This window comes from Eulemur rufifrons, chromosome 29 (genome assembly GCF_041146395.1).
Source record: "Eulemur rufifrons isolate Redbay chromosome 29, OSU_ERuf_1, whole genome shotgun sequence".
In the NCBI taxonomy this organism is placed as follows: Eukaryota; Metazoa; Chordata; class Mammalia; order Primates; family Lemuridae; genus Eulemur; species Eulemur rufifrons.
The window spans coordinates 79,497,855-79,523,709 of NC_091011.1; the positions used below are offsets into that span (position 1 = coordinate 79,497,855).

General features: G+C 60.0%; 1 protein-coding gene across 1 annotated transcript; it reads right to left on the reverse strand.

Annotated features, from left to right (window-relative positions):
- Positions 1–1,571: 1,571 nt before the first annotated feature.
- Positions 1,572–24,704, reverse strand: KCP (kielin cysteine rich BMP regulator). The gene is made up of 40 exons (XM_069461663.1): positions 24,638–24,704; positions 22,231–22,397; positions 21,544–21,733; positions 21,381–21,457; positions 20,662–20,746; positions 18,526–18,608; positions 18,190–18,283; positions 17,210–17,292; positions 15,739–15,832; positions 15,560–15,639; positions 15,383–15,476; positions 14,995–15,080; positions 14,840–14,921; positions 14,467–14,619; positions 14,288–14,394; positions 14,118–14,211; positions 13,318–13,491; positions 13,122–13,204; positions 12,876–12,969; positions 12,586–12,777; positions 12,218–12,388; positions 11,079–11,255; positions 10,313–10,398; positions 9,942–10,032; positions 9,717–9,799; positions 9,531–9,624; positions 8,445–8,618; positions 8,149–8,231; positions 7,436–7,556; positions 6,053–6,132; positions 5,734–5,833; positions 5,160–5,248; positions 4,771–4,873; positions 4,541–4,683; positions 4,064–4,236; positions 3,871–3,982; positions 3,675–3,776; positions 2,742–2,906; positions 1,990–2,296; positions 1,572–1,840 (listed from the first exon to the last, which is right to left on the reverse strand). The coding sequence occupies exons 1-40, from the start codon at positions 24,702–24,704 to the stop codon at positions 1,572–1,574; spliced, it is 4,902 nt and encodes a 1,633-aa protein (XP_069317764.1).
- Positions 24,705–25,855: the final 1,151 nt, after the last annotated feature.

Sequence of the window (25,855 nt, forward strand, 5' to 3'; positions counted from 1 at the left end):
CCTGACTCTGACACCGGTTTCGTGGCCATGGGGTGGCAGTGTGGAGTTAGGCCTGTGACCCTGAGAGGGGCGTGTGCGTGTGCCTGTCTGCAATCCCCACTGAGTAATGTCTGACATGCGCATATGTACGCATGCATACAAGTCCACCTGCTGAGTGCTGCCCACGGGTCACTGTTCATTCCTCCAAACATACGAGACACGTGTTACCATTATCTGCATTTTACATAGAGGAAAAGTTTGCATAATGAGGGCAGGACCAAGTGCAGGAGATGGCCTGCCACCTTTACACCCCGTGCTGTCATGAGCAGCTTCACCTGCTCTGTCCCTGCTCCAAAACAGAACAGAGCAAACTCTCCTCTCAGGGCTCCAAAAGAGAACATCCTCCACGAAAGAGGCCTGAGCACGCTGGGCGGGTGACCGATGCTCTGTCGTGTCCTCTCCCAAGTACAGAGCCCTTTGCTCCCTGTTGGAATATCGGGGGCCCAACAATGAGAATGGAGTCCCTTGATCCCTAAAAGTCCTAAAATACCAAGTCCCTAAAACTCTGAGGTCACACGGCTAGTACATGGCAAAGAGAACTCAAATTCTGGACTTTTTCTATCTCAAAACCCGTGTTCTCGGGCACACTCAGTCCCCTCACCATCTGATACCCTGCACAGCCTCGGACTGCCGCCGGCAAGGAGGGTCTCACCAGATGCAGTCCCTGGACCTTGGATTTTTCAGCCTTCATGACTGTAAGAAATAAACTCTTTTTCTTTATGAGGTTTTTTAAAAAACCGCCATGTTTTCTCCTCTACGATGAAGTTTTCACAAGCTGCATGAGTGTCTATGGCCCACACGCCCACTGGGTGGGTGCGGCTATGAGCATAGGCAGGTGTGCACGACGTGTCGCATGTGTCTCTCTGGAGTTCTGAGGGGTGTGTGTGTGTGTGTGCGTGCGTGCACAGGCATGTGTCCACGTTGCATCATGGTCTATTGTCTCTCCTGCCCGCCCCACCCAGGCATGAGTCCCTGTATCACCAGCTCTTAGAGTGGCCCAGAAGGTGCCCGAGCACTCAGTGCCACCAAACCAAGAGGAAAAGGGAGGCCACAAGCAGATTCAGCCCCTGTCGGTGGCTCCTCAGCCCCTGAGGGATCCCACATGGATCCACAGGGGCTCCCACGTGGGGGCCATGGCCATGCCTGCTACACAGAGTGAGCACAGGGCTGGGACCAGGACACCTGGGTCCTCCTTCTGCCTGTCACAGGGTTTCCCAGACAGCACCAGGGAGCAGCCAGTTGGGGCATGCAGGCACAAGGAGTGAGCAAGGTCCCCTGATTCTGGGGACACTGACCACTGGACCCCTTGTTCCAAGCAGCCCAGCCTCCATCCCAGCACCAGGAGGAAACACACACACACAAGGAAGCCTTCTGCAGGCCCAGAGTTTACTGCTTGTGGCTCGACACAACTGGGGTGTTTGAAGGGCCCAGGCGCCCAGTGGGACACTCTCTGCACAGCCCTGACCAGGGTGGGAGCTGCTCGCCAAGGGGAGACTTCTGGCCTGATGAGTCCTGGGCAGTGTCGTCCTGGTTCAGGGCATCCCTTGTGGCTCCCAGCTAGGGCTGGGCAGAGCGCTGAGTGGCTGGTCCCCAGTGATCAGGACTGGAGGGCAGGCCTCGGGTGGGACACAGTGGGCCTCATGCTCCACCAGGCCTGCGGGGCACTGGCAGCCGGGAACGCAGGGCCTCACGCAGTGGGCAGCCAGCTCCCCCAGGGGGACGTGCAGGTTGAAGCAGGTGCGGGGACAGGGCGGGCCACACTCATCAAACACAAAGCCACGGTCCAGGGGACAGCCGACCGCTGCAGGCAGAGTGGAAGGCAGAGTCACTGGGGCACCTGGACACTGCGCCAGTTGCCGTGCTTACCCTGTCCAGACCTGAGCCCCCTGGGCTGCCCTTCCTGTCTGGGCAGCCCCCTCCCCCAACCTGCACCAGGCATCATCCCCTCACCACAGAGCGTGGGGCCCCGCCAGGCAGGCGTCACTCCTGCCTGGCGACAGTGACTGGCATAGGCTTCCAGGGCATCACAGAGGCAGGCGTCAGCTGAGGAGCCAGGACCACAGGCGCACAGGTCATACACACAGGCGGCAAAGAAGGGCTCTGGTGGCACCACAGCATGGCAGCGACTGAACGGAGAGGACTTCAGCACCCCACACCGGGCATTGGCCTCACGCCTGGCGCGGTAACCTGCTGCCCGGCACGGATCCACCTCCCGGCCTGCGGAACAGGGCCGGCTAGGCCCTGGCCCCTCTGGGACCTAGCGGGGAGAGTGCCCCTGATGTGCAGCACCTCTGGCAGCTGACCTTTGTGTGCTGTCTTCTTCAAAGCACTTCCCACCCAATAATTTGTTTTAGTCTCAAAAATCTGTCTGCAAGAACAGCAAAGGAAGCATCCCCTGTTTTCTCCTTGTCACCAGTTTACAGATGGACAGATCAAGGCCCAGAGTAGGTAAGTGACTTGACTAAGGTCACACAGCCAGTGAGTGGCTAAGCAGGGCTTGGGGTTTCAGGTGATGAGGCCTCTTTCAACAGGCCACCCGGCCTCCTTCAGCACCATGACAGGTAAGAAGCCCTCAAACCTCCCTGAAAGCCCAAAAGCCATCTTGTGTGACTCCTCAACTCCCTCTCCAAACCAGGGGCTGCTCTGAGACACATGCTCAGCTATGCCTCCCACCCCCCAGCCCTGGTTCCCGTGCCACTCACCTGCCAGCTGTTCCCAAACACAGCCTCCGTGGGCAGGAGCAGCCCCTCAGGGCCCTGCAGATCATCCTGGGCAAAGCCATTGAAGTTCCCACAGAGCCCACACGTCTGGCCCCGGTAGGAGCCGGGCACGCTCACCTCCACCTGGGACTGCCCGTCCCACAGCACCTGTGCAGAGAGGCCTGGGACTGGGGTGTGGGGAAGGACAGGGACCCCAAGAGCCCAGGGGCCATCATGGCCCCATGCACTGAGTCAGCACACTCTGTGCTGTAGGGGACAGGGATGGATGGGGGGAGGCTCCCCTTGGAAGGGACACTGTCCTGGCCAAGGGGCACATGCTGTGCCAGCCCTGGACAAAGACAGATGACAGGAGGAGCTGCCCACAGCTACTGCACGAGGGCATCTTCTGTCGGTGTCCCTGAACTGGGCCCCGGGTGAAATGCAACCCACTCCAGGGATTCACTTTCTTGTGGGCATTCAGGCCTTACGTAGGACAAAGCACAATGACAGTCTGGATTAGAAGTGTGGACAAGCCTTATTTTACGAATTTATAAGTTGCTTCTTGCTAGGGGCAGGGAGGCAAATCACTCTTCCCCATGAGAGTTGGAAGGAAGCTCAGACGCCACCTAGGAGACCTTAACTGACATCCTCCCCACCCCTACTGACCCCTCCCCCATTTAACTGGTGAGAAAACTGAGGCCCAGAGAAGGTTGGGACCTGCCTGACAACCCAGTGTGTGTGTGGCTGAGCCAAGATTAGAAACCAGGCTCAGAACTCCTCTGGCTGCCCCCCAGGTCTCTGCTCCCCGCCTTGGGAATCCAGCAGCACTCCCTCGCCTCGGTGCCTTTTGGCCTGGGAGGTAGCTAGCACCTCTACTCCCTCTGTTTAGATACAGAAGCCTAAACAGGACTGAGGTTTCCAGGCCTGCAGCTGCACCTGGAGCCCGGGCTGGGCATGCAGGATAACGGTGCGCCCCAGCAGCTCCATGTACAGCAGTGGCTCCTGCAGGAAGGGCAAGGCCACTGGGCGCCCATCCACCTGGAAGAAAAGGGAAGCGGGAGGAAGGGCGACCTTGGGACCGAGCGGTGGACGGTGCAGGACCCACCTTTCCCAGCACCTCGGTTCTGCTCACCGTGACCGCCCTGCCCTGCAACAGCCGCACCACCACGTCTCCCAGCAGCACCGCCACCTCCTGGGTCCAGGCCACACTGATCCGGCCTCGGTCATCATTGGTCACATGCACGCTGTGTGCAGGAAAGGCCCAGGTGCCAGTGGTGAGCTGGGCCGGGTGTAGGGGTTAGGGAGGAGGGGGGTGGGGTGTGCACCTGAAGTCCCCGCCGTGGCAGTCTTTGGCCAGCACGTAGCTGCAGCTGCCCTGGAAGTGCACCAGGCGGCCGTCGAAGGTACGGTAATGCGGGTCTCCGAAGGCCATGCAGGAAGCCGGCCGGGGCAGACAGCGGGGGCAGCAGCTGCCGGGACTCAGGGCAGGGGCCTCGTCCTGGCCTCAGCCCCAGACACTGTGAGAAACACCGCTCTCCCTGCCAGGCCCTTCGCAGACCCTCCCGGAGGACCGAGCATTGCCCAGGTGTCTCCAGGGGTCTGGGACTCCAGCTCCCAGGCTCCCTGAGAGCGGGGTCAGGGCACCACCTCGTGGCCGTGCCGGGAACAGCACCAGCCCCGGCCGCCCGCCGCTCCGGGGTCGCTGCGGAGCCCAGCCTCCCTCTCCCACGCCTGGTCCCACCTGGACTGCAGTGCCACGTGTCCCCCACCCCGCCCCCACCGCCTTAGACTGCAGCACTCACGGGGCCACACGAGAGCTGCCGACAGCGCTGGCTTTGGCAGCGCACGGTGCCGGCCACGCAGGAACAGCTGGTGCAGGCGTCCACTGCCCAGCGCTCCCCAGAGGCCACCTCTCGGCCCTGATGCACGCACGATTGGGTGGGGGCTGAAGGGACAGGAGACAGGGAGGGTCAGCTGCCCCCTACCACACTCCAGGTCTGGCCTGCCCCTCCCCCATGGTCCTGGCCCTAACCTTGGCATCGCTCACAGCAGCTGCCAGCCTGGGGCACCTTCGCCCAGCCCTGGGGGCAGGAGAGGGCCTGGCACTTCTCCAGGTGGCACTCCACGTGGCCCCGCTGAGGACGGACATCATTGCTCTGGGATTTCCTGAGGTCTCTGGCCTCATACTCCTGGGGGCCTTCTGGGCGTGGTCTGAGGCAGCAGCCCCTTCTGCCCGCCCCAGTCCCACGAGAACACCCACTTCACGGTTCAGGTGGGGAGGGAACCCAGCCCGCAGCTCCCTGCGCCACACCGGGATGCCTCTGCCCCTCAAAGAGCCCATATTTGCTGGTGGAGTGGTGGACGCTCCTCCCTTTGCCCGTCTATGAGGTCCTCCACCTCCCACCCCCACCTCCAGCTCACACGGCAGGTGCAAGCAATGCAGGCGTTGCTGGGGTCCTGCCAGCTCTCGCCATCTGCCACTCTCCGGCCATCGGCCTCCACCACGCATTCTAAGGAGGAAGATATGGGATGGGCAGCCACCATCCTCCCAGCTGCACCCTCCCTCCCTGGAGCTCACCCTGAGGTTCACAGTAGGGAAGCACCCGCCCCATTCCCCTGGCACCCTGATGGTGCTGGTTTCTTCTCCCAGCATCCAGAGGGCCTTGCACAAGTGTTTGGGGTGTCTGTAGGGTCCTCTGGAGAGCCAGAGCCTGGGAGCCCCCCGCCAGCCCCAGGCCAGCTGCCCTCTCAGCAGTGCAATGCCCTGCTAGTGTACTAGTGTACTTGGGGTCCTGACACCCCTGACAAGCCTCAAGCCAGGCCTTGAGAATCCAGGCTTCATCCCTGCCTCCCTCTGCCTCTTGGGTCTCTTCTCCACCCCAATGAACAGCCCCCTCATTTCTACCACAGGACAAACCCTGCATTCTGAGTGCTGACCCTGGGATGCTCACATGGCCCATGAATGCCCCCTCCGGTCTCTCTCCTGAGCACTTACCCTGGCACGTGGGGCAGCAGCTCCCAGGGGGGGTGTGGCGCTCCTGCAGGGGACAGCTGAGCTCAGGACACGGCTGGTGAATGCAGAGCCATGTCAGGTCCTGTGAACACAGTAAGTGCAGAATAGCAGCCTCCAGGAGGTGGTGGAGGGAGCAGGGCATGGCTGTGAGTAGGGCTCAGGTGGGATGTGACAGTCAGGACAAGTGGGCGAATGTCGGAGTGGAGAGCCCCAGAGCTACGGCAAGAGAGCAGCAGCAGCCAGAGCCCACAGAGGAGGAACAAGAGGGGGTTCTGAGAGTCCCCAAGGCAGGAGGGCTCACCTGGCACTGGCACGTGTAGCAGGGGTCTGGCGGGGCCAGCTCAGACCCCAGCAGGCCCTCTGAGCAGTTTCTCAGAGCCTCTGTGAAGACAAGAACCCAGAGCGGGGACAGAAAGAGGGGGCAGGGGTTAGAATTGCAGCTGTCCCCACCCCCTGTGCCCCCAGACTTCTTGGGCCCAGGGGACACCCACATCCCCAGCACCTTGACTCCAGGGAGGAGAAGTCCTCTGTCCCTCCTGTTCAGCAAAGAGAAGTTTAGACTTTTAAAAAGAAGCTTTGCTAAGCTACTAGGGTGGGGGCCTGGAAACGGACAACGTGTGGCTTCCTCTGCCTAAGGTCGCTAAGAACGGCCAGGCGGCCTGGCCTGCTGTCCCTCCCACTTCCCGCAATAGAGTCTGGTAAAACAGCAGGAAGAGCCAGGTGTCCCAGGTTCTAATCCTGGCTCCAACACTCAGTGCCTGGGCCAATATGGGCAGATTAATCCACCTCTCTGAGCCTCCATATCTTCACCTGTAAAAATGGAATAATAACACTTATATCACTGGGTAACTGAAAATTAAATGAGATTCTGTTTATTAAGAGCACCAAGCATAGTGTGTGGCATGCATTAGGTGCTTAATAAATGTTAAAGTCTTCTTCCCGTCTCCTGAAGCACATTCTAGCAAATGTTGATCACAGCAGCTCTCCCGGGGGTGGTGGCGATGGCTGCACCACATTACGAATATATTTAACACCACTGAGCTGGATACTTAAAAATAGCTAAGATGGTAAATTTTTATGTATATTTTACCACAATAAAAAATTGAAAAAAAGGAGGATGAGAGTGCGATTATCATCATAGAAGGTATGTTTTTTATACGTGAGAACAACATTAGCCTGCGTTGCAAAGTTAGGTGATTATTTCGATGCTGGTGTGTGACTAGAAGCTGAAAAGATCGCCTCCACAGCAAATGAGAAATGACGGTGTGGGGTCAGCCACAAGTATTAAACACAAGAAACAGAAATTGGCTATCTTTCCATATTTGCAATAAAAAATATAGTTATTTCTTTACTCCCCCCCCCCCCACTCCCAATCTGAAATCTTTATTCTAAAATATCAAGAATAGCTTCCCCACCCTTGCGGCAGGGCCTGACATCTCAGCACAACTGCCATCCTGCAGCGCCACCTGCTGGGCAAGATGCTCCACAAACTGCACCCACTTCAGGGAGGCAAGGGGTCCCTGCCTGCGTCCCTAGCTCCCCTTGGGACTGCGCAGGCCTCACCAGCCAGGCCATGGGCTTCCAGAACAGGCCACTGGAGTCAGGAAAGGGCTGGGGCTGGGAAGGAGAGCCGGCTGGGGGTGGCAGCCCTCCCACATACCTACCCCCACACCCCTGGACTCACGGGCACAGGTGGGGCAGCAGTGCTGGGGGCCAGCGGGCAGGAGCTGGCTGTGGGGACAGCCCACCAGGCTGGGACACTGACGCCGGTGACAGCGAAGGCTGGGTGGCCCCTCAGGCTGTGGCTACGAGAATGAGTGAGCAGGGGTGGGTCCCGGGCCATGAACGCCAAGAGCTGCCCCTTCCCCTCCCTGGGACTCAGGTCCCTCCAGCAGCCTGTTGCACCCTCCCGCGATGCGCCTCAGTGTCGCCTAGACTTGCTCCTCACCAGGTGCCTTAATTCCCAGAGACAAGTCCCCCTCCTTTCCCAGTCACTGGGGCCTAAAACCTCATGTGCCCTTTGACCCTCCTGCACTGCCAGGCCATCCTGCTGCAATCCCCCTGCCTAACCTGACCCGTGGCATCATTCACCTGCTCAAAAACCTTCCATAGCTCACCCTTACCTTCCAAATAGGATCTCCACAATGTGACCCCCATCTATATCTCCCCACGCTCCAGCCAGGAGGGGCTGTCACCTGCTCCCTCCCACTCTGAACCCCTGCTCCACATCTAAACCCAGACCTCCTGGCCCTGCCGGCCCAGGCCCTGCCTCGAATCCTGGCCCTGCTGTCTGAGCCCCCAAGCGTCTGCTCCACGCAGTGTCCGGCATGGCTGGGCCTCACCCCCTGCTGCCTGCCCCCTCCCCATGGCCCGGCCCCCAGCTGGGTGCCCCCCTACCTCACAGATGCACACTTCACAGGGGTCCACCCCAGGCTGGAAGCTCTCCCCAGGCTCATACTTCCGCCCCTTGTGCTCGCAGTCTCAGGGGGTGGGGAGAGAGCAGAACAGGACCAGTGGCCTTCAGTCTGGCACAGTGCCAGGGTGGGGCCCTCCGCCCCAGCCTCCCCCTGCCCCGGGGATCAGGGTGTGTATGAGAATGGAGGCCACTTCTCCTGGACTCTGCCACCCAGCCCAGCTCTAAGGCAGGGACGTGTGGAGCTGGGTGTGCCCTCCCTGCCCCAGGCTTCCAGTACCAGAGCATCGAGGGCAGCAGTCACCAGGCCCCTGATGGGGCTGGGCACAGGAGCTGACACACTGGACTCGGGCACAGGTGACAACGCCCTGGTGACATATGCAGGAGGAGCAGGGGCTGTCGGGGGGCACCCAGCTACTGCCTTCAGGGTGCTCGTCCCCATGAGCCAGACAGCCTGTGGGCCAAGGTGGGCACGGGTAAGCCTGGAGCCTGAGATTGGACATCTGCCCTTGACCCCCCACCCAGGGTGGGCACCAGGCGGGGAGTCTGTGGGCTGTGGCAGGAAGGTGGCGGGGCAGAACTCCTGTCTGTTGTGGAGGGGAACGACACTGCTTGGGGTCGGAACACCTGGGTTAGAATCCTGTTCCATGCCTGTCTGCCTGCTAGACCAAGCTCCGGTGGCAGGCACTGTCCATGCAGCCCCGCACCAGACACAAGACCTGGCATGCAGTAGGCGTGGAATAAATGCATGTGAAATGAATGAATGGCTCCATCACTAACCACGTGCCCAAGGTAACTCAATGTCGCCAAGCCTCAGTCTCCTCAGCTGTTAAATGGGAATTTCATCTGTCCTGCCCCCCTCCCAGGGCAAGTGAGACTCTGTGACGGTTTTGTGGAAGTGACACCAGGTGGGGGCCATGTGCAGGGCGAGGGGCAGCAGGTGGCTAAGAAAGGTTCATGTTCTAGAGCCAGATGGCCTGGATCCCATCTTGACTCTGCCGCCTTCTAGCTGAGTGGCCACAGGCAAGTTATGTTATCTCTCTGCATCTCTGTGTTCTCATCTGCAAAATGGGAGTGATAGCAGCACTCATCTGATGAGATTGTTGTGCTGATTAAATGAGATGATACACGTAAAGGGCTTAGCTTGGGGCCCTGGCATGCTCTGTACTCACTGAATGTTAGGCATTATTGTTATGAATGGGGTGTGGTGAGGAAGAGGGGTGGCTTCGAGGGGACTGTAACCAGCATCTGGGCAGGGAGAAGTAGGAGAAGCTGAAGGCAGGCAGGGGTCAGGAAGGTGGCAAACTCCGGGGGGCACATGGGGCCCCGGGTCTGAAGGGAGGGGCAGCGTGGGGGCTGGGTGTACCTCTGCAGCGAGGGCAGCAGCTCCCCTGCTCTGTGACCTGCAGCGGGCAGGGCAGGGGTGGGCACCGCAGCCGCACACAGCTGACCTGGCCGGCCTGCAGGAGAGGCAGATGCAGGTCAGTGGCTGGCCACCTAGCCTGGGGCCCAGAGATATGGGGCCAGCCCTCGCCTTACCCTCCCCCCATACCTGACAGCGACACTGCTCACAGCTGCCTGCAGGCCCCTCAAACTCCTCCCCGTCCTGGTGCTCCCGGCCCTGAGAGAGGCAGCCTGTGGGGGACACTCCTCCTGGGTGGTGGGTCTGGGCCCCCCTCCCCTGCTCTGCCCAACCTCAGGCCTGGCAGGAAGGGAGGGAGGGAGGGAGAGAGAGGCGGGGAAGGGCTGGGGCTGGGGCACATGGAAGGCAGCTCACTGTGGCACACAGGACAGAAGCAGGGGCCTGGAGAGGGGTGGGGGCAGAGAGCTGGGGGACATGGCTTCTTCTGGCAGTGCATGGAACCTTCCTAGGGGAGAGAGGTCATGCTGCCACTTCTGACTCCCAAGTCACTCCATCACACCCTCAAACCAGGCTGCACACTGCCCCATGGCGGGCACGCCTCCTGGGCCTGCCAGGCCCAAACCTCAGCTCCCTTAGCCCAGGAGGCTTGAACCCAGTCCTGTCCCACAAGATGTCACAGGTAGCATGTACCCCTTGGGACCTGGGTGGAAGAGACAGCCCCATTCTGGCCAGAGAGGACGATCAAGAGATGAAAGGTTACCACATTCCCAAAGGGTCCGCCTCACCTGGCAGGTGCAGAGGGAGCAGGCAGGGTCAAGCGGGTCAGGGAGGGTCTCTCCAGGGGCAGCGGTGACGCCATGGTACAGGCATCCTGGCAGAATGGGGAATGCAATAGAAGGGCCGCCCTCAGTGGAGCGCCCCCACCGTCACACACATACACAGCTATGCCTGGGGACTCTGCCGAAGCTTAGGGACTCGGAGACGGAGGGAGAAGCACAGCCTGGCATGGCAGGGACAGTGAGGGCTGGGAGGAAAGGCAGTGGCCACAGACGGCAAATGAAGGGCAGCTCTCCAGGCAGCAAGGGTGAAAGGAGCAGCAGGCAGGACATGGGGCAGAGACTGCTGGGAACATGCTGTCCAGGTGGGCTGGCGTGGGGAGAGGAGAGAGGGAATGGGCACACCTGGAAACGCAGGTGAGGTGGGCTGCGCCGGGGAGGAAGCCAGGAGAGGAAGGAGGTTACCACTCCGGATTGGTGACACTAGGGCAAGCGGAGCCAGTGAATGGTTTTGAGTATGGGGACACCTTTTAGGAAGGCAGAGAGACAATTTAAGAGCAGGAAGATATGGAAGAGAGAGAACCAGTTATTTGGTGAGTGCAACAAGTGTGAGGTGACAGCGGGGACAGAGGAGGGTGTGGATGGGCGTGAGAGGAGTGGGGGTGGGAGCTGGGGAAAGACTAGGGTGTGTGTCTATCCCAAGGGTGGGCTGATGTGGGAGCGGGAGGCCCCTGGGAGCCCCAGAAGAGAAATGGAAGGGGATGTGCGGCCCTACCCTGGCAGGTGGGGCAGCAGTGCCCAGACGGGGTGAGGGGGTGGCTGCAGCCCAGAGGCTCACAGGGCCGGCGGCTGCAGGTCACAAAGCCTCCGAGGCAGGTACACAGGTTGCAGGGTTCTCGGGGATCCAGGAACTCCTGGCTGCTCAGGTAGGACTCCCCCAGGTACTCACAGCCTTCCAGAGAGGAGCCAGAGGCAGGGAGGGGGGGCAAAAAGGGAGGGTCGCAGTCATGGCTGTGGGCTGGGACCAGGCATGCATCCAGCACCTCAAAGGTCTAGCACCTGGCAGGAGGGGAGGGCTCAGTCTAGGCCCAGGAGGCAAAGGAGTCTCAAGGGGGACAGGGTTTGCACTGGCCAAAGGGCAAACTTTCTCCCCTTCAGCCTGCAAAAAATCTCCCTGTCTAATCTGTAGGAGGAAACCCACAAGGAATTTGTCCCCAGGGTTAAATACTCAGCAGGCCACTGCCAGAAAGGCACCAATTTTCCCAACCCCGGGAGAGCTGGGGTGGCCCCAGCAGACTTAGGTGGGTCCCCTTCCCAACACTCCTTCAAGCCTTCTGATTAATCAAGGAGGGGCGGGGTCCTGGGGTGGTGGCAGCTCTCTGACACTTGCTCACCTCTTTTTAAAAAAGAGAGGGCGAGCCTCAGGCGCAAAGCCTTGGCAGGCAAAAGTATGTGACTACAATTTAACAATATGTTTTTAATTGTATTCAATTTTATGGTAATCTATTCCTGGCAAGTCTAATTTTCCATTTACAGTCTGACATAAAACTCCTTTCTAAATAAATTTAAATTGGTGAGTTAATTTGAAGAAAAATACTAAATGAATAAAATTACAGTTGGTAGAGCGTCTATGGCAAAAATTGCTAGATAGTACAAGTGTGAGGGAAGACCGGGGAACTGGGGCTGGTTCAACTTTCTTTTTACAGGAGTTAAAATTAGGCCCAGAGAGGTTATGTAACTTGCCAAAGACCACACAGCCAAATAGCACCAGAGGCAGGAGAAAATCTAGGCTTCAGTTCCAGGCTTTTTTCTGACTGTAATAAGTATTTTAGATCCACTCTAGGGCAGTAACGCTGACTCTAACCCAGACCTCTTGTCACTCCACCCCTCAGTCCCCTGGCCCCTGACCCTCACCGTCACAGGCTGGGCAGCAGTCGCCCCTGGCGGGGAAGGGGCACTGCGCTGGGGCACAAGCCCTGCGCTCGCAGCTCACGCTGCCCTCCCAGCAGAGGCAGACGTGGCACGCGGCGGCGGGCGATGGGAAGCGCTCCCCGCTGGCAAACTCCTTGCCCTGGTACAGGCAGCCTGGGGAGAAGGGCAGGGCTGGGGGGCCGTGGGGTGGCTCCCAGGTCCTGCTGAGGACACTGTCCCTGCATTTTTAATGAGAACCCAACGCGCGGGAGGGGCGGGACCGGAGGAAGGAGGATCCGAGCCAGGGTGAGCGGGGACTGAGCAGGGGGCTCGGTGGGCTGCCGGGCGGGAGGGGCGCCGTGGGGTGATACCGTCGCAGGAGGGGCAGCAGGGCCCCTGGCGCGGGTGGGCGCAGGGCGCGGGAGCGCAGGGCAGCCGCTGGCAGGACACGGCGCCGTCGAGGCAGAGGCAGCGGCGGCAGGGGTCGCCGGGCGGGGAAAAGTGCTCCTGGTGGCGGGCGGGGACCGAGCCACCCGGCCGCCGGCAGGTGGCAGCAGGGGCGGCTGCGGCGAGAGCGCGCGTCAAGGAGGCGCAGGAAGAGGCCGCCGAGGGGGGCTCCGGGGAGCAGCGGCATGGCCCTCCCGAGGGGGGCGGCTCCTACCCGGGCACTGCGGGCAGCACTCTCCCGGCAGCAGGACCGGCTCGGGACAGGGCAGCGGCGGGCAGCGGCGGGCCAGGCACTGCACGTTGCCGCTCTGCGGATGGACAGATGGACCACGCCAGGCCGGGTTGGTGGTGGAAGGCCCAAGAGAACACCCTCCCACCCGCATCTCGGTGGCCCTCTCCTGCCTCCCCCGGATCCCACCTCCACTTCCCTGGGCTCCTCCTGTCCGGGTCGCAGACTCACCAGACAGCGACACAGACGGCAGGGGTCAGTGGGGTGGGAGAAGTCAACTCCGTTGGGGTACTCTTTCCCGCCGAAGGCACAGCCTGGGGGGAGGGGCAGCTGTGGGCCTGGAGAGAGCCACTCCCTCTCCCACCGTGGCCATGCTGCCATCCCCTGGCCAAGCCACCTCAGGGGGCCCCCATCTCGTCCACCTCACCACTGCAGTCATTCTGGCAGCAGGTCCCAGGCAGCGGGTGGGCACAGGGGGGCCTGGGGCAGGCGCGAGGCTGGCAGTGGGCACGGCCTTCCTGGCACTGGCACTCCTGGCAGGGGTCTCCCGGGTGAGAGAACCTCTCGCCGTCCACAAACACCTGCTTCTCCAGGATGCAGTCTGGGCAAGGCCAGTGGGGGCAGGAATGGGTGCAAAGCCTGACAGTCCCTCCACCCCTGGAGCCCAGAGACACTGGAAAGTACGGGTTTGGAAGCTGTCCCTGCAGAGGGAGAGGAGGCGGGGGCTGTGCACACACGAGTGCAGGCGTGCACATGCTTCCGAGCTCATGCCTCTGTGTGTGCATTTGAGGCCATTCACCTGCAGGAGGGTGTGTATTTCTGAAGGGAAAACTAAAGAGTTTACACATGCGTGTGCCTGTGTGTGACACACGCCTTGCATAGGCTCCATTCGGACAGGGACATGTCCCATGCATCCAGCACCCAGTCCCCTACATGGTGGGCTCAAACTTTGCTGCATGAAGCTGTGTTCTACAGGTAGATAGGCGGTGTATGGGACCAGGGGGTGGGAACTGGAAGAGGAAACTTAGGGTGGGAGGTGAGCGTGGTGTAAGAACATGAAGGGATGAACAAATCTCTGCTCTCCCACCCACAACCTGTGAGTTCCATAGAGTTCTAAGCTGTGTCAGACTGAAAACGATTCAGAAGGCTGTTGCTTTCAAGGTACCTGCTGGCCCACGGGGCCATGGGACAGCAGGGTCCAGAGCCACCCAGCACAGTAAACTATACCTGGGCACCTGGGGCAGCACTGGCCGGGTCCACTCTGGGGCCTGGCACAGGTCGTGGGAGGGCAGTCGACCAAGGAGCACCTCACAGTCCCATCCTGGGAGCAGGGGAGACAGCAATGGGCGTGGGCCCAGGAGGGGCTCTGCAGGGTGGCAGCAAGCCTTGGGAAGTACCTCGCAGCGGCAGGTGTGGCAAGGGCTGTCTGCGTCCGTGAAGTTCTGCCCATTGGCATACACTTGGCCGTGGTAGGTGCAGCTCTCACAGCTGGGGCAGCAGGCACCTGGGTGGGGCAGGCTGGTCAGGGTGGGCCCACAAAGCAGGGGAAGAAAGCCAGAATGGGCGGGGCACTCACCAGGGGGCTGGGTGGGGTGCTGGCAGGGGGTTGGCGGGCAGAGCACAGCGCCACACACGGGCTCCCCATCTTGACAGGAGCAGGCGGTGCAGGGCTGACCATCGGGCTCCCACTGGACGCCCTCGGCAAACTCCTCTCCATCCAGCACGCAGGCTACAGTAAGGGGGGTGTCATAGGGCAACCGGACACCTCCCGCCCACCCCTGTTCTTCCAAGACTATGGGGACCCTGGCTTCGCCATCCCCACCAGAGCCTCTGAACACACTGCACAATGGCCAGTGGATTTAGCAGCCCCTCCCCCTTACCAGGAAGGGATACCCTCCACCCTCAGCCCTGTGGAGGCAGCGCTCCCTCCCCACCTAACACACACACACCTGGGCAGAGCTGGGGGCCGGAGGCAGGCGGGGCACAGGGGGCGACCGGGCACTCCTGCTCCTCACAGGAGACCTCGCCGGCCTAGGAGGGAGACCCAGTGAGAGACCCTCAAGGAATGGGCCAGATCTGGGCGTGAGAAGGCGGGACTGCCTACCTGGCAGGAGCAGCGGATGCAGCGGCCACTCTCTTGGAGTCTGAAGGTCTCCTGGCTCTGATACTGGTGTCCCTGGTACTCACAGCCTGGGTGGGAGCACAGGACAATGGCGGTACAGGGCTGGAGGCTAAGCGGAAGCCTCACGCCACCCCAAGGCCTCCCTGCAACCTTGACGAGGAGGACCCACCCAAGTCCTCCAGGAGGTCCCGCCAGGCCCCCCAACACACCACAGAGTGTGGCCCACCTCAGTACTGTTTGCCACGAGAAGGTGAGGTGAGGACTCGCCTGTGGGACAGGTGCTTAGGTCCAAGGGAAGCAACCCCCCACACCTGGATCCTCTCTCAGGCCAGCGCCTGCCCCTCCCGTGGTGACCCTGACCCCCACTCACCATCACAGACGGGGCAGCACTGCCCAGGGATCCTGCCTGGGTGTCTGCAGGGCACAGGTGGGCAGGGCAGAGGCTCACACTGGACACTCCCATTCTACTGGGAATGGACAGTGAGAGGCAGGCGGGGAAGCCAGCCCCCCAGCCCGCCCCCCGCCCCCGCCAGGCGGCCACACTCACAGCACAGCGGCAGTGGGAGCAGGGGTCCCCAGAGCCCACGGGCTCCCCGCTGTGGTGCTCCCGCCCGTTTAGGAAGCAACCTGTTGGGAAGAGGTGCTTCAGGTGCTCCGCAGGGGCCCTCGCTGCCCACTCCTGCCTCCGCTCTCTGAGCTCAGGACGCTGCTCCGCTCACAACTCACCATCACACACGGGGCAGCAGGTGCCCGGGAGGGGCCGGGCAGGGTACGGGCACAGGCTGGTGCATTCCCGCTGGCGGCACTGGATGTGGCCCTCCTGGTGGGGGGAGGGTGGGCAGGCAAAGGGGCCATCAGGGCTCAGCCAAGGGGCAGAAACAGTGTTCGGATCCCAGTTATCCACTTACTAGATGTTGTAACGGGTTGAATTGCATCCCCGTGCAAATTCATGTATTGAAACCCTAACCCCCTAGGACCTCAGAATGTGACCTTATTTGGAAATAAGGTTGTTGCAGATGTATTTAGTTAAAATGAGGTCATACTGGACTAGGGTGACACTAGTCATATTACCTATGACCTATCATGTCACTTCCACTCGCTGTGGCTCAGTTTACTCGTCTGAAAAATGTGGGCAATGATAGGCCTGCTCTCTCGTAGGCTTGTTACAGAAGTGAAATGAAATAACGTGTCTGGAAGCTGGTACTTAACACGGTGGCCACTCCCCCATGGGCTGTCCCAAACAGACCCATCCCTCAAATTCGCACCCACATTCCTACCTCACCAGGGTCTTCTCAGGGGGAGGGGGTGTCAGCATGGACAAGGACGGGGAGGACATGGTTGCAGTGGGGTTGGGTGCCCCAGGGCCCTCACAGCAGAGTCCTTAGTCCTTAGCAGGCTGTCAGGAAGCTCTGGGGCGCTGGCTTCAGCCCCAGGAAGCATAGCCCTCCTCACCTGCCTGCCTGGACGTCAGGGCCCACCTGGCCCTACCTTCCTCCCCAGGCTTTGCCCTTCCTCGTCCCTGTACCTGGGCATCTTCCCCTGTGCTCCCTGCAAACCCTGCTTGCCCTCAAAGGCCTAGGTAAGCACGACTCCCGTGAAGATGTAGTAGATCTGTGCTGCCCAATAGAAATGTAATGCAGGCAACTTATGCCATTTACTTTAGTAAAAGAAAAAAAAAACAAAACAGATGAAATTAGATTTTAACAATATATTTCGTTTGACCCAATATTTCAAAAATGTTATTTCAACATGTAATCAACATAGTGGATTTGTGAGATATTTTGCATGCCTTTTTTTGTACTAAGTCTTTAAAATCCGACATGTATTTGACACTGATAGGACATCTCAATTTGGACCAGCCACATTTCAAGAGCTCAGTAGCCACGTGCGGTAGTGGCCACCGATCCCACAGCACAGCTCCAGGTGCCACAAGTCTCACTATGTTTCTCATTCCCTGGAGCCTTTGCTGCCCATCCCATTCTGCCCCGCCTCTCTCCTCTTTCTGCTTGTGAGCGCCTACTGTGCCCAGAGCCGGGCATACAGTCCCCACCCTCACAGCACCCAGGACTAGGTGTCCTCTCTCTGGTCCGCTCCCAGTGCCTATGGCATGAGTTCAGTGGAATGAAGGAATGAACACGGCGGGCCTGAGGGACCTGGGGGGTGAGGGGGACAGCCCAGGAGCAGCCTCAGAACTCACCAGGCACCGGCAGATCTGGCAGGGGTCCCCCGGTGCTGTCCACTCTTGGCCATGCTCCCAGTGAGACACACCTTCTGTGCAGCCTGGGGTTGGGGGCGCAGAGAGGAGGCCTGGTGGGAGTGGCCTGGACCCCAGCCTTGGCCTGTCCCCACTGTCTTCCTTGGCTCTCTCCTGAGCCAAGACCAGATGGGGTCACACTCTGCCTAAACTCCTCTGTGGCTCCCACTGCCCTAGGCAGGGTGAGGCCCAAACTCCTTAGCCTGCCCTTTCCCAGTACTAGCACAGCCCACCTGCCCCACCTATCTCTGGCCCCTGTCACCTCTCACTTTAAGCTTTGGCCATTCCATTCATGTTTCCTTGTGTCTTCCCACCTAACACCCCCCCATCCCCACTGTGCCGATTCCAAGCCTTTGCTCAGGCTGTTCCTCTCCGCCTTCACCGGCCCTTCACCCAGCGAACTGCTTTTCATCCTTAAGGGCCACCTTGGGAGCGCTGGCTTCAAGGCTGCTTTCCCTGCCGTGCCCAGGCTGGATCGGGTCTCCTTCCTCTGAATCTCCCTGGTACCTGGCGCCTGCTTCTATTCCAGCCTTTGCCATGTGACAGCATTTTGCATTCATGTGTGACTTAGTGTCACCCTCTAGTGGTCATCCTTGAGGGCTGACCCGAGTCTTACATTTGGGAAGCACAAAGCGGGTAAGGAACATTTACTAAGTAGCACTGTGAGGTATAGGATACCATCACCTGTACCTTACGAATGGGGAAACTGAGGCACAGAGTCATTTAGTTACACACAAGCACAAAGTGACACAGTGGCAAGGGCAGAATGTGAGCTCAGGTGTTCCAGCTCCAGCATAGGCCTAGTGGGCATCGCTCCCCCACTGACCAAACTCCATCAGAGGCCAGCAGGGTGGCTCTGGGGTTTGAGAAATGGTGTGAACAGCCACGTGTGGCTCCACCAGGCAAGGGCCAGGGGCTCTCACCTTGGCAGGTTGGGCAGCAGTGCCCAGGCCTCAGGACTGGCTCAGGGCAGGGGCTGGGTGGGCACTTGATGGGCACGCAGCGAACCAGGCTCCTCTGTAATGCACCAGTGGCTGTCATGCCTGCAGGCCTGGCTCCCAGGGAGGGCATGACGGGTAGGTGTTGGGTACCCTCAGAGGAGTGGGGCGCAGGGCAGAGATGGAGAGAGAGCCTCGCTGGCACCAGCTCTCGCTCGGGAGGCATGTGAGGAGGCTGGAAGAGTAGCAGGCATGGCCCAGGGCAGGGCAGGGGTGTCCAAGGAAGAGCAGGGCCTGGGCAGAGGTGGCAGGTGGACTTACCAGGCAGGAGCATTGGAGACAAGGGTTGGAGCTGGACAGGAAGTTGGCCCCTTCCTCATAAAGCTGCCCCTCATACTCACAGCCTAGGAGGGGTTGCCAGGATGACAGGTGGGTCACCAGAGAGCAGGGTGGGTGGACGTCACCCAAGGGAAGGCATGACCCCAAGTAGGTACTGGACCCTCTGGGGCTGAGGGGATGAAGGGGCAGGGAAGAAGGTCACCTGGCCGGCAGACGGGGCAGCACTCCCCAGGTGGGGTATAACTCTCCAGGCAGTTGAGCTCTGAGCATGAGGGCCCCTGGCACCGCACGGTCCCTGCCTGCGGGGCAGACACTGAACCCTCCCACCCTGTCTCCCTCCTTCCCTCCCTCCCTCTCCATTGCCCGAGCCGGTCACGCTGCTGGAGCTGGCATAGCAGGCTCCAGGCCCCAATGCCTGGGCAGCAGCAGCCCTGTCTCACTCCCAGACTGGGCTTGCACAGCCAGACCTGGGCTATGCCAAGCAGCAGGGATGTGGGTGGTGGCTAGGGCCAGCCCCTGATTCCCTTACCTGGCAGGTGCAGATGACACAGGGTTCCGGATGCCATGTTTCTCCAGCCCTGTGGCCCCCAGGGCAGCCTGAAAATCCAGGCCCAGGCCCCCAAGTGAGAGACCCAGAGGACTGGGTGCCACCTCAAAGGAGCATCATTCAACTGGCGGTCTTCAGATTTTAATATTTATTATGTTACAACTCTCCAGCAGATGGCAGTAAAGTGTCTGACGCCAACATAGTATATTTCCATTATTTTACAACAGATGGAAATAGTGTCTTCATAAGAGCGGTGCCTTTTTTATTTCGCCAAAGGCAACATACAGGCTAGCAGTGGCCCTGAGGCACTACGTGCCCAGAAAGCTGTGTGTGTCCCTATCCTCTGAGCTCTGTCAACTCCCAAGACTTCAGTCCTCATCTCTGGTGCAGACTCCCAGGCTGCACTTCAGACCTCACTGGTCTGAGTCCTGTCTCACCTTTCTCGCTACAAGCTGAGACTCCTTTCTGGGTGGGGTTGCCAGATATAATATAGGGCACCCAGTTAAATTTGAATTTCAGATAAATAACACATCAATTTTTAGTATAAGAATGTCCCAAATATTGCATGGGATATACTTATACTAAAATCTTATGCGTTGTTTATTTGAAATTTAAATTTAACAGGCATTCGGCATTTTTATCTGCCAAATCTGGCACCCCTAGCCCCCTGACTGTGAGCCAGTAACACCCCAGCTCAGCCATGGCCGCCTCTTCCTCCCAGCTCTCTCCACGCCCCTGCCACCTCTGCCCTCCTACTTTCCCAACTCGGCCTCCACTATTCCATGGGATCCACCAGCCACCAGCTCCTCCTGCCCATTCTTTAGAAACACCCCCCTTTCTGCAGCCCTCTGCCACCCCTGGCTCCATGCCTAGACAATGCTGTGGCAGCCCCCTAACTGGGCTGTCTGCATCTAGCCCATACCAGATGAAAATTCCTGAAACACCTCTTCCACCACACCACACTCTGGCTCTTCTGCCTTCAATGGCTCTCCATTGCCCACAGAAGAAAGCCCAAACTGCAAGGCTTACTGCAGCCTGTTCCCAAGGGCCTTCCCAGACTGAGTTCCTGCAGCACACCGCTTGCCACCCTGTCCTTGTGCCTAGAGGGCCCTCAAGTACTCTCTCTCCTTTGGGTGGTGAAGTCCCACTTTCCCTTGAAGATCAGCTCAAATGACCTAGTGTCTGTAGAGACACCCTGACTGCTTGGATGGGCTTCCCTGCCCTCCTGTCCCTCCTCTGGCAAAGCACGTACTGAACTGCCTTCTACGCCTCCCCTTACTATGGTCATTGCATCTGAAATCTAGGGTTAGATTAGCTATAAATGCATCTTCTCAACTAGAAGCTCCCTGAGGGCAGGAAGAAGATGGTGTGTCTATTTCCCTTGTAGTCTCTGGCCCAGTCCCAGGCCTGAGCCAGTGTCTGCTGACTTGAGCCTGGGCTCTGAACTCCTGAGGCCACTGTCAGAGGCGGTGGGCAGGTGTCCCACACTTGCTCACTCTCAGGTGGCAGACCATGGCTGTGGGTCCCCAGCGTGCGTGCAGGAGGTGGGGCAGGACTGGCAGGAGGCTGACCTGGTTCGCAGTGTGGGCAGCATGCTCCTGGCTCAGGGCAGGGTCCTCTTGGGCATGGCTTCTGGGTGCAGGCTATGGCTCCCTGCTGTGAGAAGCAGACGAGGTAGCTGCACAGGCCTCAGAAGAGGGCAGGGCCTCCAGCGTCAAAGCCTCACCCAGGCTAGGACGTGTCAGAGGAGCCAGAGGATGAGTTGGCTTTCATTAGTGGGCTACCCTCGGAGTAAGGGCAGAATAGAGACATCCCACCACCACCCGCATCATCTCCTGATGCCCTTGACCCCTGCAAACCATCTCTTCCAGGTGCCAACAAATTCCCCAGAGTGGAGAGAGCCTAGAAAGAGGACCAAGGGCTTTCTCAATGGAAGAGGAAGGAAGGAAAGGCCGGAAGAAGGTGGCCGTGGAGCCAGGTGAGAGAGAACAGGCAGATGGGGTGCTGGGGTGGATGACAGGGGCAGTAGAAGAGTGGGGACAGTGAGGGTCACACAGATGAGGAAGTGACATCTGAAGACAAGCAACTACATCCTCTGCCCTTCATGCCACTGCTTGCCAGATCAAATTGAGGGGCTTGAGAGCCCCCATAGCATTCACGGAGGCGTCAGCTGAGGGCAAGGTGTGGGGGAGGGGCGGGTAGAACCATTACATGACATCTAGCACACCAGGCTGTATCAACAGGTGAGGGAGACAAGCATGGGACATCCAGGTGGGTCACAACAGCTCACCAGGCAGCGGCAGGTGGTGCAGGCATCTGGGGAGAAGGTCTCCCCATTGCCATAGGTCTGACCACTGTGGCTGCAGCCTGAGGAGACAGTACTGTCATTCAGGCGCCCAGAACCATCTGCAGGCCCCGTGGTGGCTCCAGCTGGTGGATGGGCGGGCACTTACCCTGGCAGTGGGGCAGGTGGGTCTGGGGGCCACAGCGCGCAGCCCCATCCTGGCAGGTGCAGGCCGTGCAGGCGTCAGGCTCCCAGCGGGCACCCTCAGGCCAGGCGCGCCCCAGCCCCCAGCACTGGGGAGAGGCGGGGCGGCACTCGCAGGCCTCCAGCCGCTGCACCCTGGCCTTCAGGTCCTCATTCTGGGGGAAGAGGGCAGGGGGTGGCAGGCACTGGCTCAGCCTCCCCCACCATCTCCCACAGATCTGTGGGTGCAAAACTGAGGCAGGACGAGAAGGAAATCTGACAACCCCAGAGAGAGGTGGGTCCGCCTCCATCAGAACCCAGCTCACATGGGGGAATAAGGGGCCCCAGGCCTCTCCTTTGGACAGAACGGGCACCCAACTCCCTGTCCCAATAGTCAAAGACTTCTTTACTCATCCAAAACCTTTCCTGATGATACCTTATATATAATTGCTCTATAACATTTCCCAAACACGGGAAACAATATGAAAATCTGGGTGACAAAACAAATACCCTGGAGGTTCTTCATTTATGTGCAAGAGTTGATGTTAAGAACTGTTTAGATAGGAGCCTCTCCACGTGCATTTAAAACCAAACTCAATTTTAGGGCCTGGGGGCCCCCCAAGCCCAACCCCTTATCTCCTTCCTCCCCCTGCTCAAGCTGCTTCCATGATACCTGCTGTTTGAGCTCCATCACCGCAGCCTCCAGCCGCCCAAGCCACTCTCGCAGGGGGTGCCCCTGCTCCTGGGGGCTGCCAGCAGGGGCTGAGGAGTGGGCAGGTGCCTGCTGCTGGTGGGTGTGGGTGTCAGCTGGCCCGGGGGGCTCCCTGGGGATGGCCCCACCTGAAGGGCACAAGAATCCCGTGTGAGCTTAAGGACTAAGGGCCGGCCAGGTTTCCTGGTTCTGTCCTCTGAACTATGCAGGAGGGGAAGCTCATCCTGTGCCCCCACCGTGTCCACCTGCCCCCCACCATGCAGGGAAGGAGATATGGTCTGTGGGGGTGTGGCAGTGAAAGCTGGGAGCAGGGGCATGGGAGGAGGAGGAGGAAGCCCTGAGAGGACAAAAGTGACCCAGACCGACTTGTCAGAGTGAGCCCCAGGGCCCTCGACCCCTTGGGGACACAGAGCAGCATCCAGACCAGGGCCTCCCTGCAGCCTGCCCCGACTCTGTGAGGGTTCCCAGCCATGGCAGGGCGTGTCAGGATGATCCATCCTTTTTTGAGCCAGGGACTTGGCCAGCGATGGCCTGGGGAGCTGACATGCCATGCTGGGAGGGCCCAGACACCAGCGAAGGCTGAAATGTAGGGGAGGGTGACAGACACGTGCAAGGTGGGGCCATATTAAGTGTCCTTTCAGGGAGCACGTGAGTAGCCCCCACCCTCTGACTGCCTGTCTACACCTGTCAGAATGGGCACCACTTCCAGAGAATGTGCTCAGGGAGGGACAACTGTTTCCTCTGTTCCCACCCCCAAGTCTAACCACTGTTTTCCAGGCCTGGGGTGGAGGGTCCTGGTGGCCCCCATGTTGGGTGGGCTGGATTCTAGAAAGCAGGACTTGGCTGCATTTCCTGAAGGGTCTGGGGAAAGTGCTGGCAATGTGCCCACTAGCTTTCAGCTCACCAGGCAGAGGAAAGACAGCCTGTCCCTGGTTCTAGATGACACTATGTCCAGGGAAGGGTGGAGGGGCGCCTCTGAGTGCAGGCCTGGGCTGGGCAAGGCCACTTTCACCTTCCACTTTGATCCCTCTCCCTAGCCAGGAAAGTAAAGGCAGGAGAGGAACAGGCAGACAGGACCCCTGCCCCAGGTGGGGGTGGCCAGGGCAGGGAGGGCCAGGAGGAGGGCAGGAGCCCCCGGTCTTCCCCACAGCAGCAGCCCATTAGTAAGGCTGGGCCTGGGGTGGCTAAAAGGGTTTCTCACCGACACTAGGCCTGTGGGGCAGAACAGTGTCACCCACTCCCCCTACCACTGCCACCACCAAGGGAGAAGATTCTAGTCCAAAACCAAGCTTGCCCTCTTCCAAACCTGCCTTGCCCTGAGCTCCTGCGTTTGCTAACGCCATCCCACTACCCAGTCACCTAAGCCAGAAATCTGGGGCTCAGTTCCACTCCTTTGTACCCCTCCCGAATCCCATCAGTCTCTGGTCTCCCTCAGTTGACCCCTAATCCATTCGTCCCTCTCCCATCCTCTCCCCACTGTCCCCATTCAGGAGGCTGAAGACACAGCCCCCCTGCCTCCATCTGCACCTCTTCTCCGCCGACCTTTCTGCACCGCACAGCACAGCGGAGGCTCCAAGCCGCCAGCAGCAAGTCCCCAGCCACCACCCTGCTGCCCCCCACATCAGGGGTTCTAACCCCCAGGCATACAGCGGCATCCAAACCTTTGCGCCCGGCATCCAAACCTTTGCGCCCGTCCCCATCGCCATCCCTTTTGCAGGGCATCCTATCCCCTGGAACAGCACTCTGTCCTGGCTCCTTCCCAACCGCGAGGAAAGTGGCCAGGGATGGGGTCTCAGCAGCTGAAACCCTCCGCCCAGGCTAGACCCCCGCGCCGCCTCGCCCCGCTCTCCGTGAGCCCTCCTCCCTGCCACTGCTCCAGTCCTGCTTAGGCAGACACAAGAAGCGGGTCAGGGGGAGGCTGGGGAGACCCGCACGCAGACAGCGCTCCCGAGGTTGGCACAAACCTGGTTGCTCCCATGGAACCGTTCTGCTCCCCTCCCGGCCCCTGCACTGCGCCCTCCGTTCCTGCCTGTCCCCTCAGGGAAGGGCCAGCACAGAGACTCAAAGTCAGCTCCCATAGCGGGCCTCCTTTCCCCCCTTTCTCAAGACAAATAATTAACTTCAGACTCCCAGATGCCGGGGCAGCCTCTCTCTTCCCCCACTCCCGGCCGCAGAACTCCCTCCCGAGGCGTAGCAGGAGGCCCCCTCCCCGTCCTGCACCCCAACTCTGCCCAATCCACCTCCACCGACGGGGAGGACCGAGCTGGCCTGGAGGGCGCGCGCCCCCCTCGGCTGGAGAAGCAGCCCCCGACCGGACCACACGGCTGCTCAGACGGGCCGAGCAGGAGGTGGGGGCGCCCCGACTCACCTCCCGTGCCCACGGCCAGCGCCAGGCTCCCCAGCCACAGGAGCAGGGGCAGCAGGGCCCCCGCCATGCTGGCTCCGCCTCGCTGTCTGTCGTCCCGGCTAGGCAGGCGCTGGGGGAGGCGGGGTGGGGAGCCACAGGCCGCTCCCACCCAGCCTTTGTTCAGGGAGGGCTCATCCCCCTCCGCGCCCCCTCCCCCATGGGCACCGCCACCGCCCGGGCGGCCCGGCCTGACCCCAGAAGGCAGCCCAGCCTCGCAGGAAGCCGGGCTGTGAGGCCCCTGTCTCCTGCATGGGATCCAGGAGGAGACCCTGAAAATAAACCCAAGTCCACGCTCGGGCTCCGGGAAAGCCCCCCTCCCTGGCCCTGGGAACACCTCTTTACAGGAGAAGCAGACTGAGCTGGGTTCCGATCCCTGCTTGGCCAATTCCATGTGGCCTTAGATCACTGACTTCTCTGTGCCTCAGTTTACCTGTCTGTCAACTGGGGATCCCATACCTACTTTATAGACTTGCAGTGAGGATTAAATGAGATTATGTACACAAAGAAGTGAGGGGAGTGGCAGGCACATGGTAAGTACTCAGTAAATAATTAGTAACAGTAAGTGCTACTCCTGGTCTCTGAAATCAAGGACACCCAGTGTACTCCTCTCTCTACCTCTACATTTCTTTCCTGGACTCCACTCGCTGCCCCTACCCACCCCAGCAGCCCCAGGCTCGACCCCAAACACGGAGGCCTCCCTTCCCAGGCTCTGGGCCCTGGGCTCAGCGGGCAGAGGAAGTGAGGGAAGCTGTCCACGTGGGCTGCAAGGCTGGGACACTCCTCAGTGCAGCTGGGAAGCAAAGGGCTGGGGCCCCAAGCTCACAGGCAGAGGGACATTGAGGGCGGGGCTGTGAATCCTGCCAAGGCAGTCTCCCTCCTGGCCGTGAAGACCAGAAGTCGGAAGCTGCCCCCTGCCCCCAGCCCAGGCAGGGACTGAAGGTCTCCCAGCCCACTCTCCATGTATCTTAAGGCTTTAGTGAAGAGCCGTTTGCCCCGGGGGGAAGGGAAGGCTGTGATCAGCGCTGAGCCCTAACCCTGGTGGCCTGGAGCTGGGGTCACAGACAACGGAAAGCCAGGGCCAGCCGGCCAGAAAAAGAAAGAGGAAGTGGCAGTGCTATTCCACCAGGTTAGAGGAAAATGGTTTCCGGGCTAAGGCAAGTCCTCTGGGAGGCTGAGTGG

Excerpts from the sequence above, each read along its gene's own strand:
- KCP (XM_069461663.1), bottom strand. The coding sequence starts at position 24,704 with ATGGCGGGGGCCCTGCTGCCCCTGCTCCTGTGGCTGGGGAGCCTGGCG. Across the intron at positions 12,970-13,121 it reads GCCGTCTGTGTCGCTGTCTG|AGCGGCAACGTGCAGTGCCT; the intron begins GTGAGTCTGCGA and ends GTCCATCCGCAG. Across the intron at positions 5,249-5,733 it reads CTGCTGCCCCACGTGCCAGG|AATGCGTGGTGGAGGCCGAT; the intron begins GTAAGTGCTCAG and ends CTTCCTCCTTAG.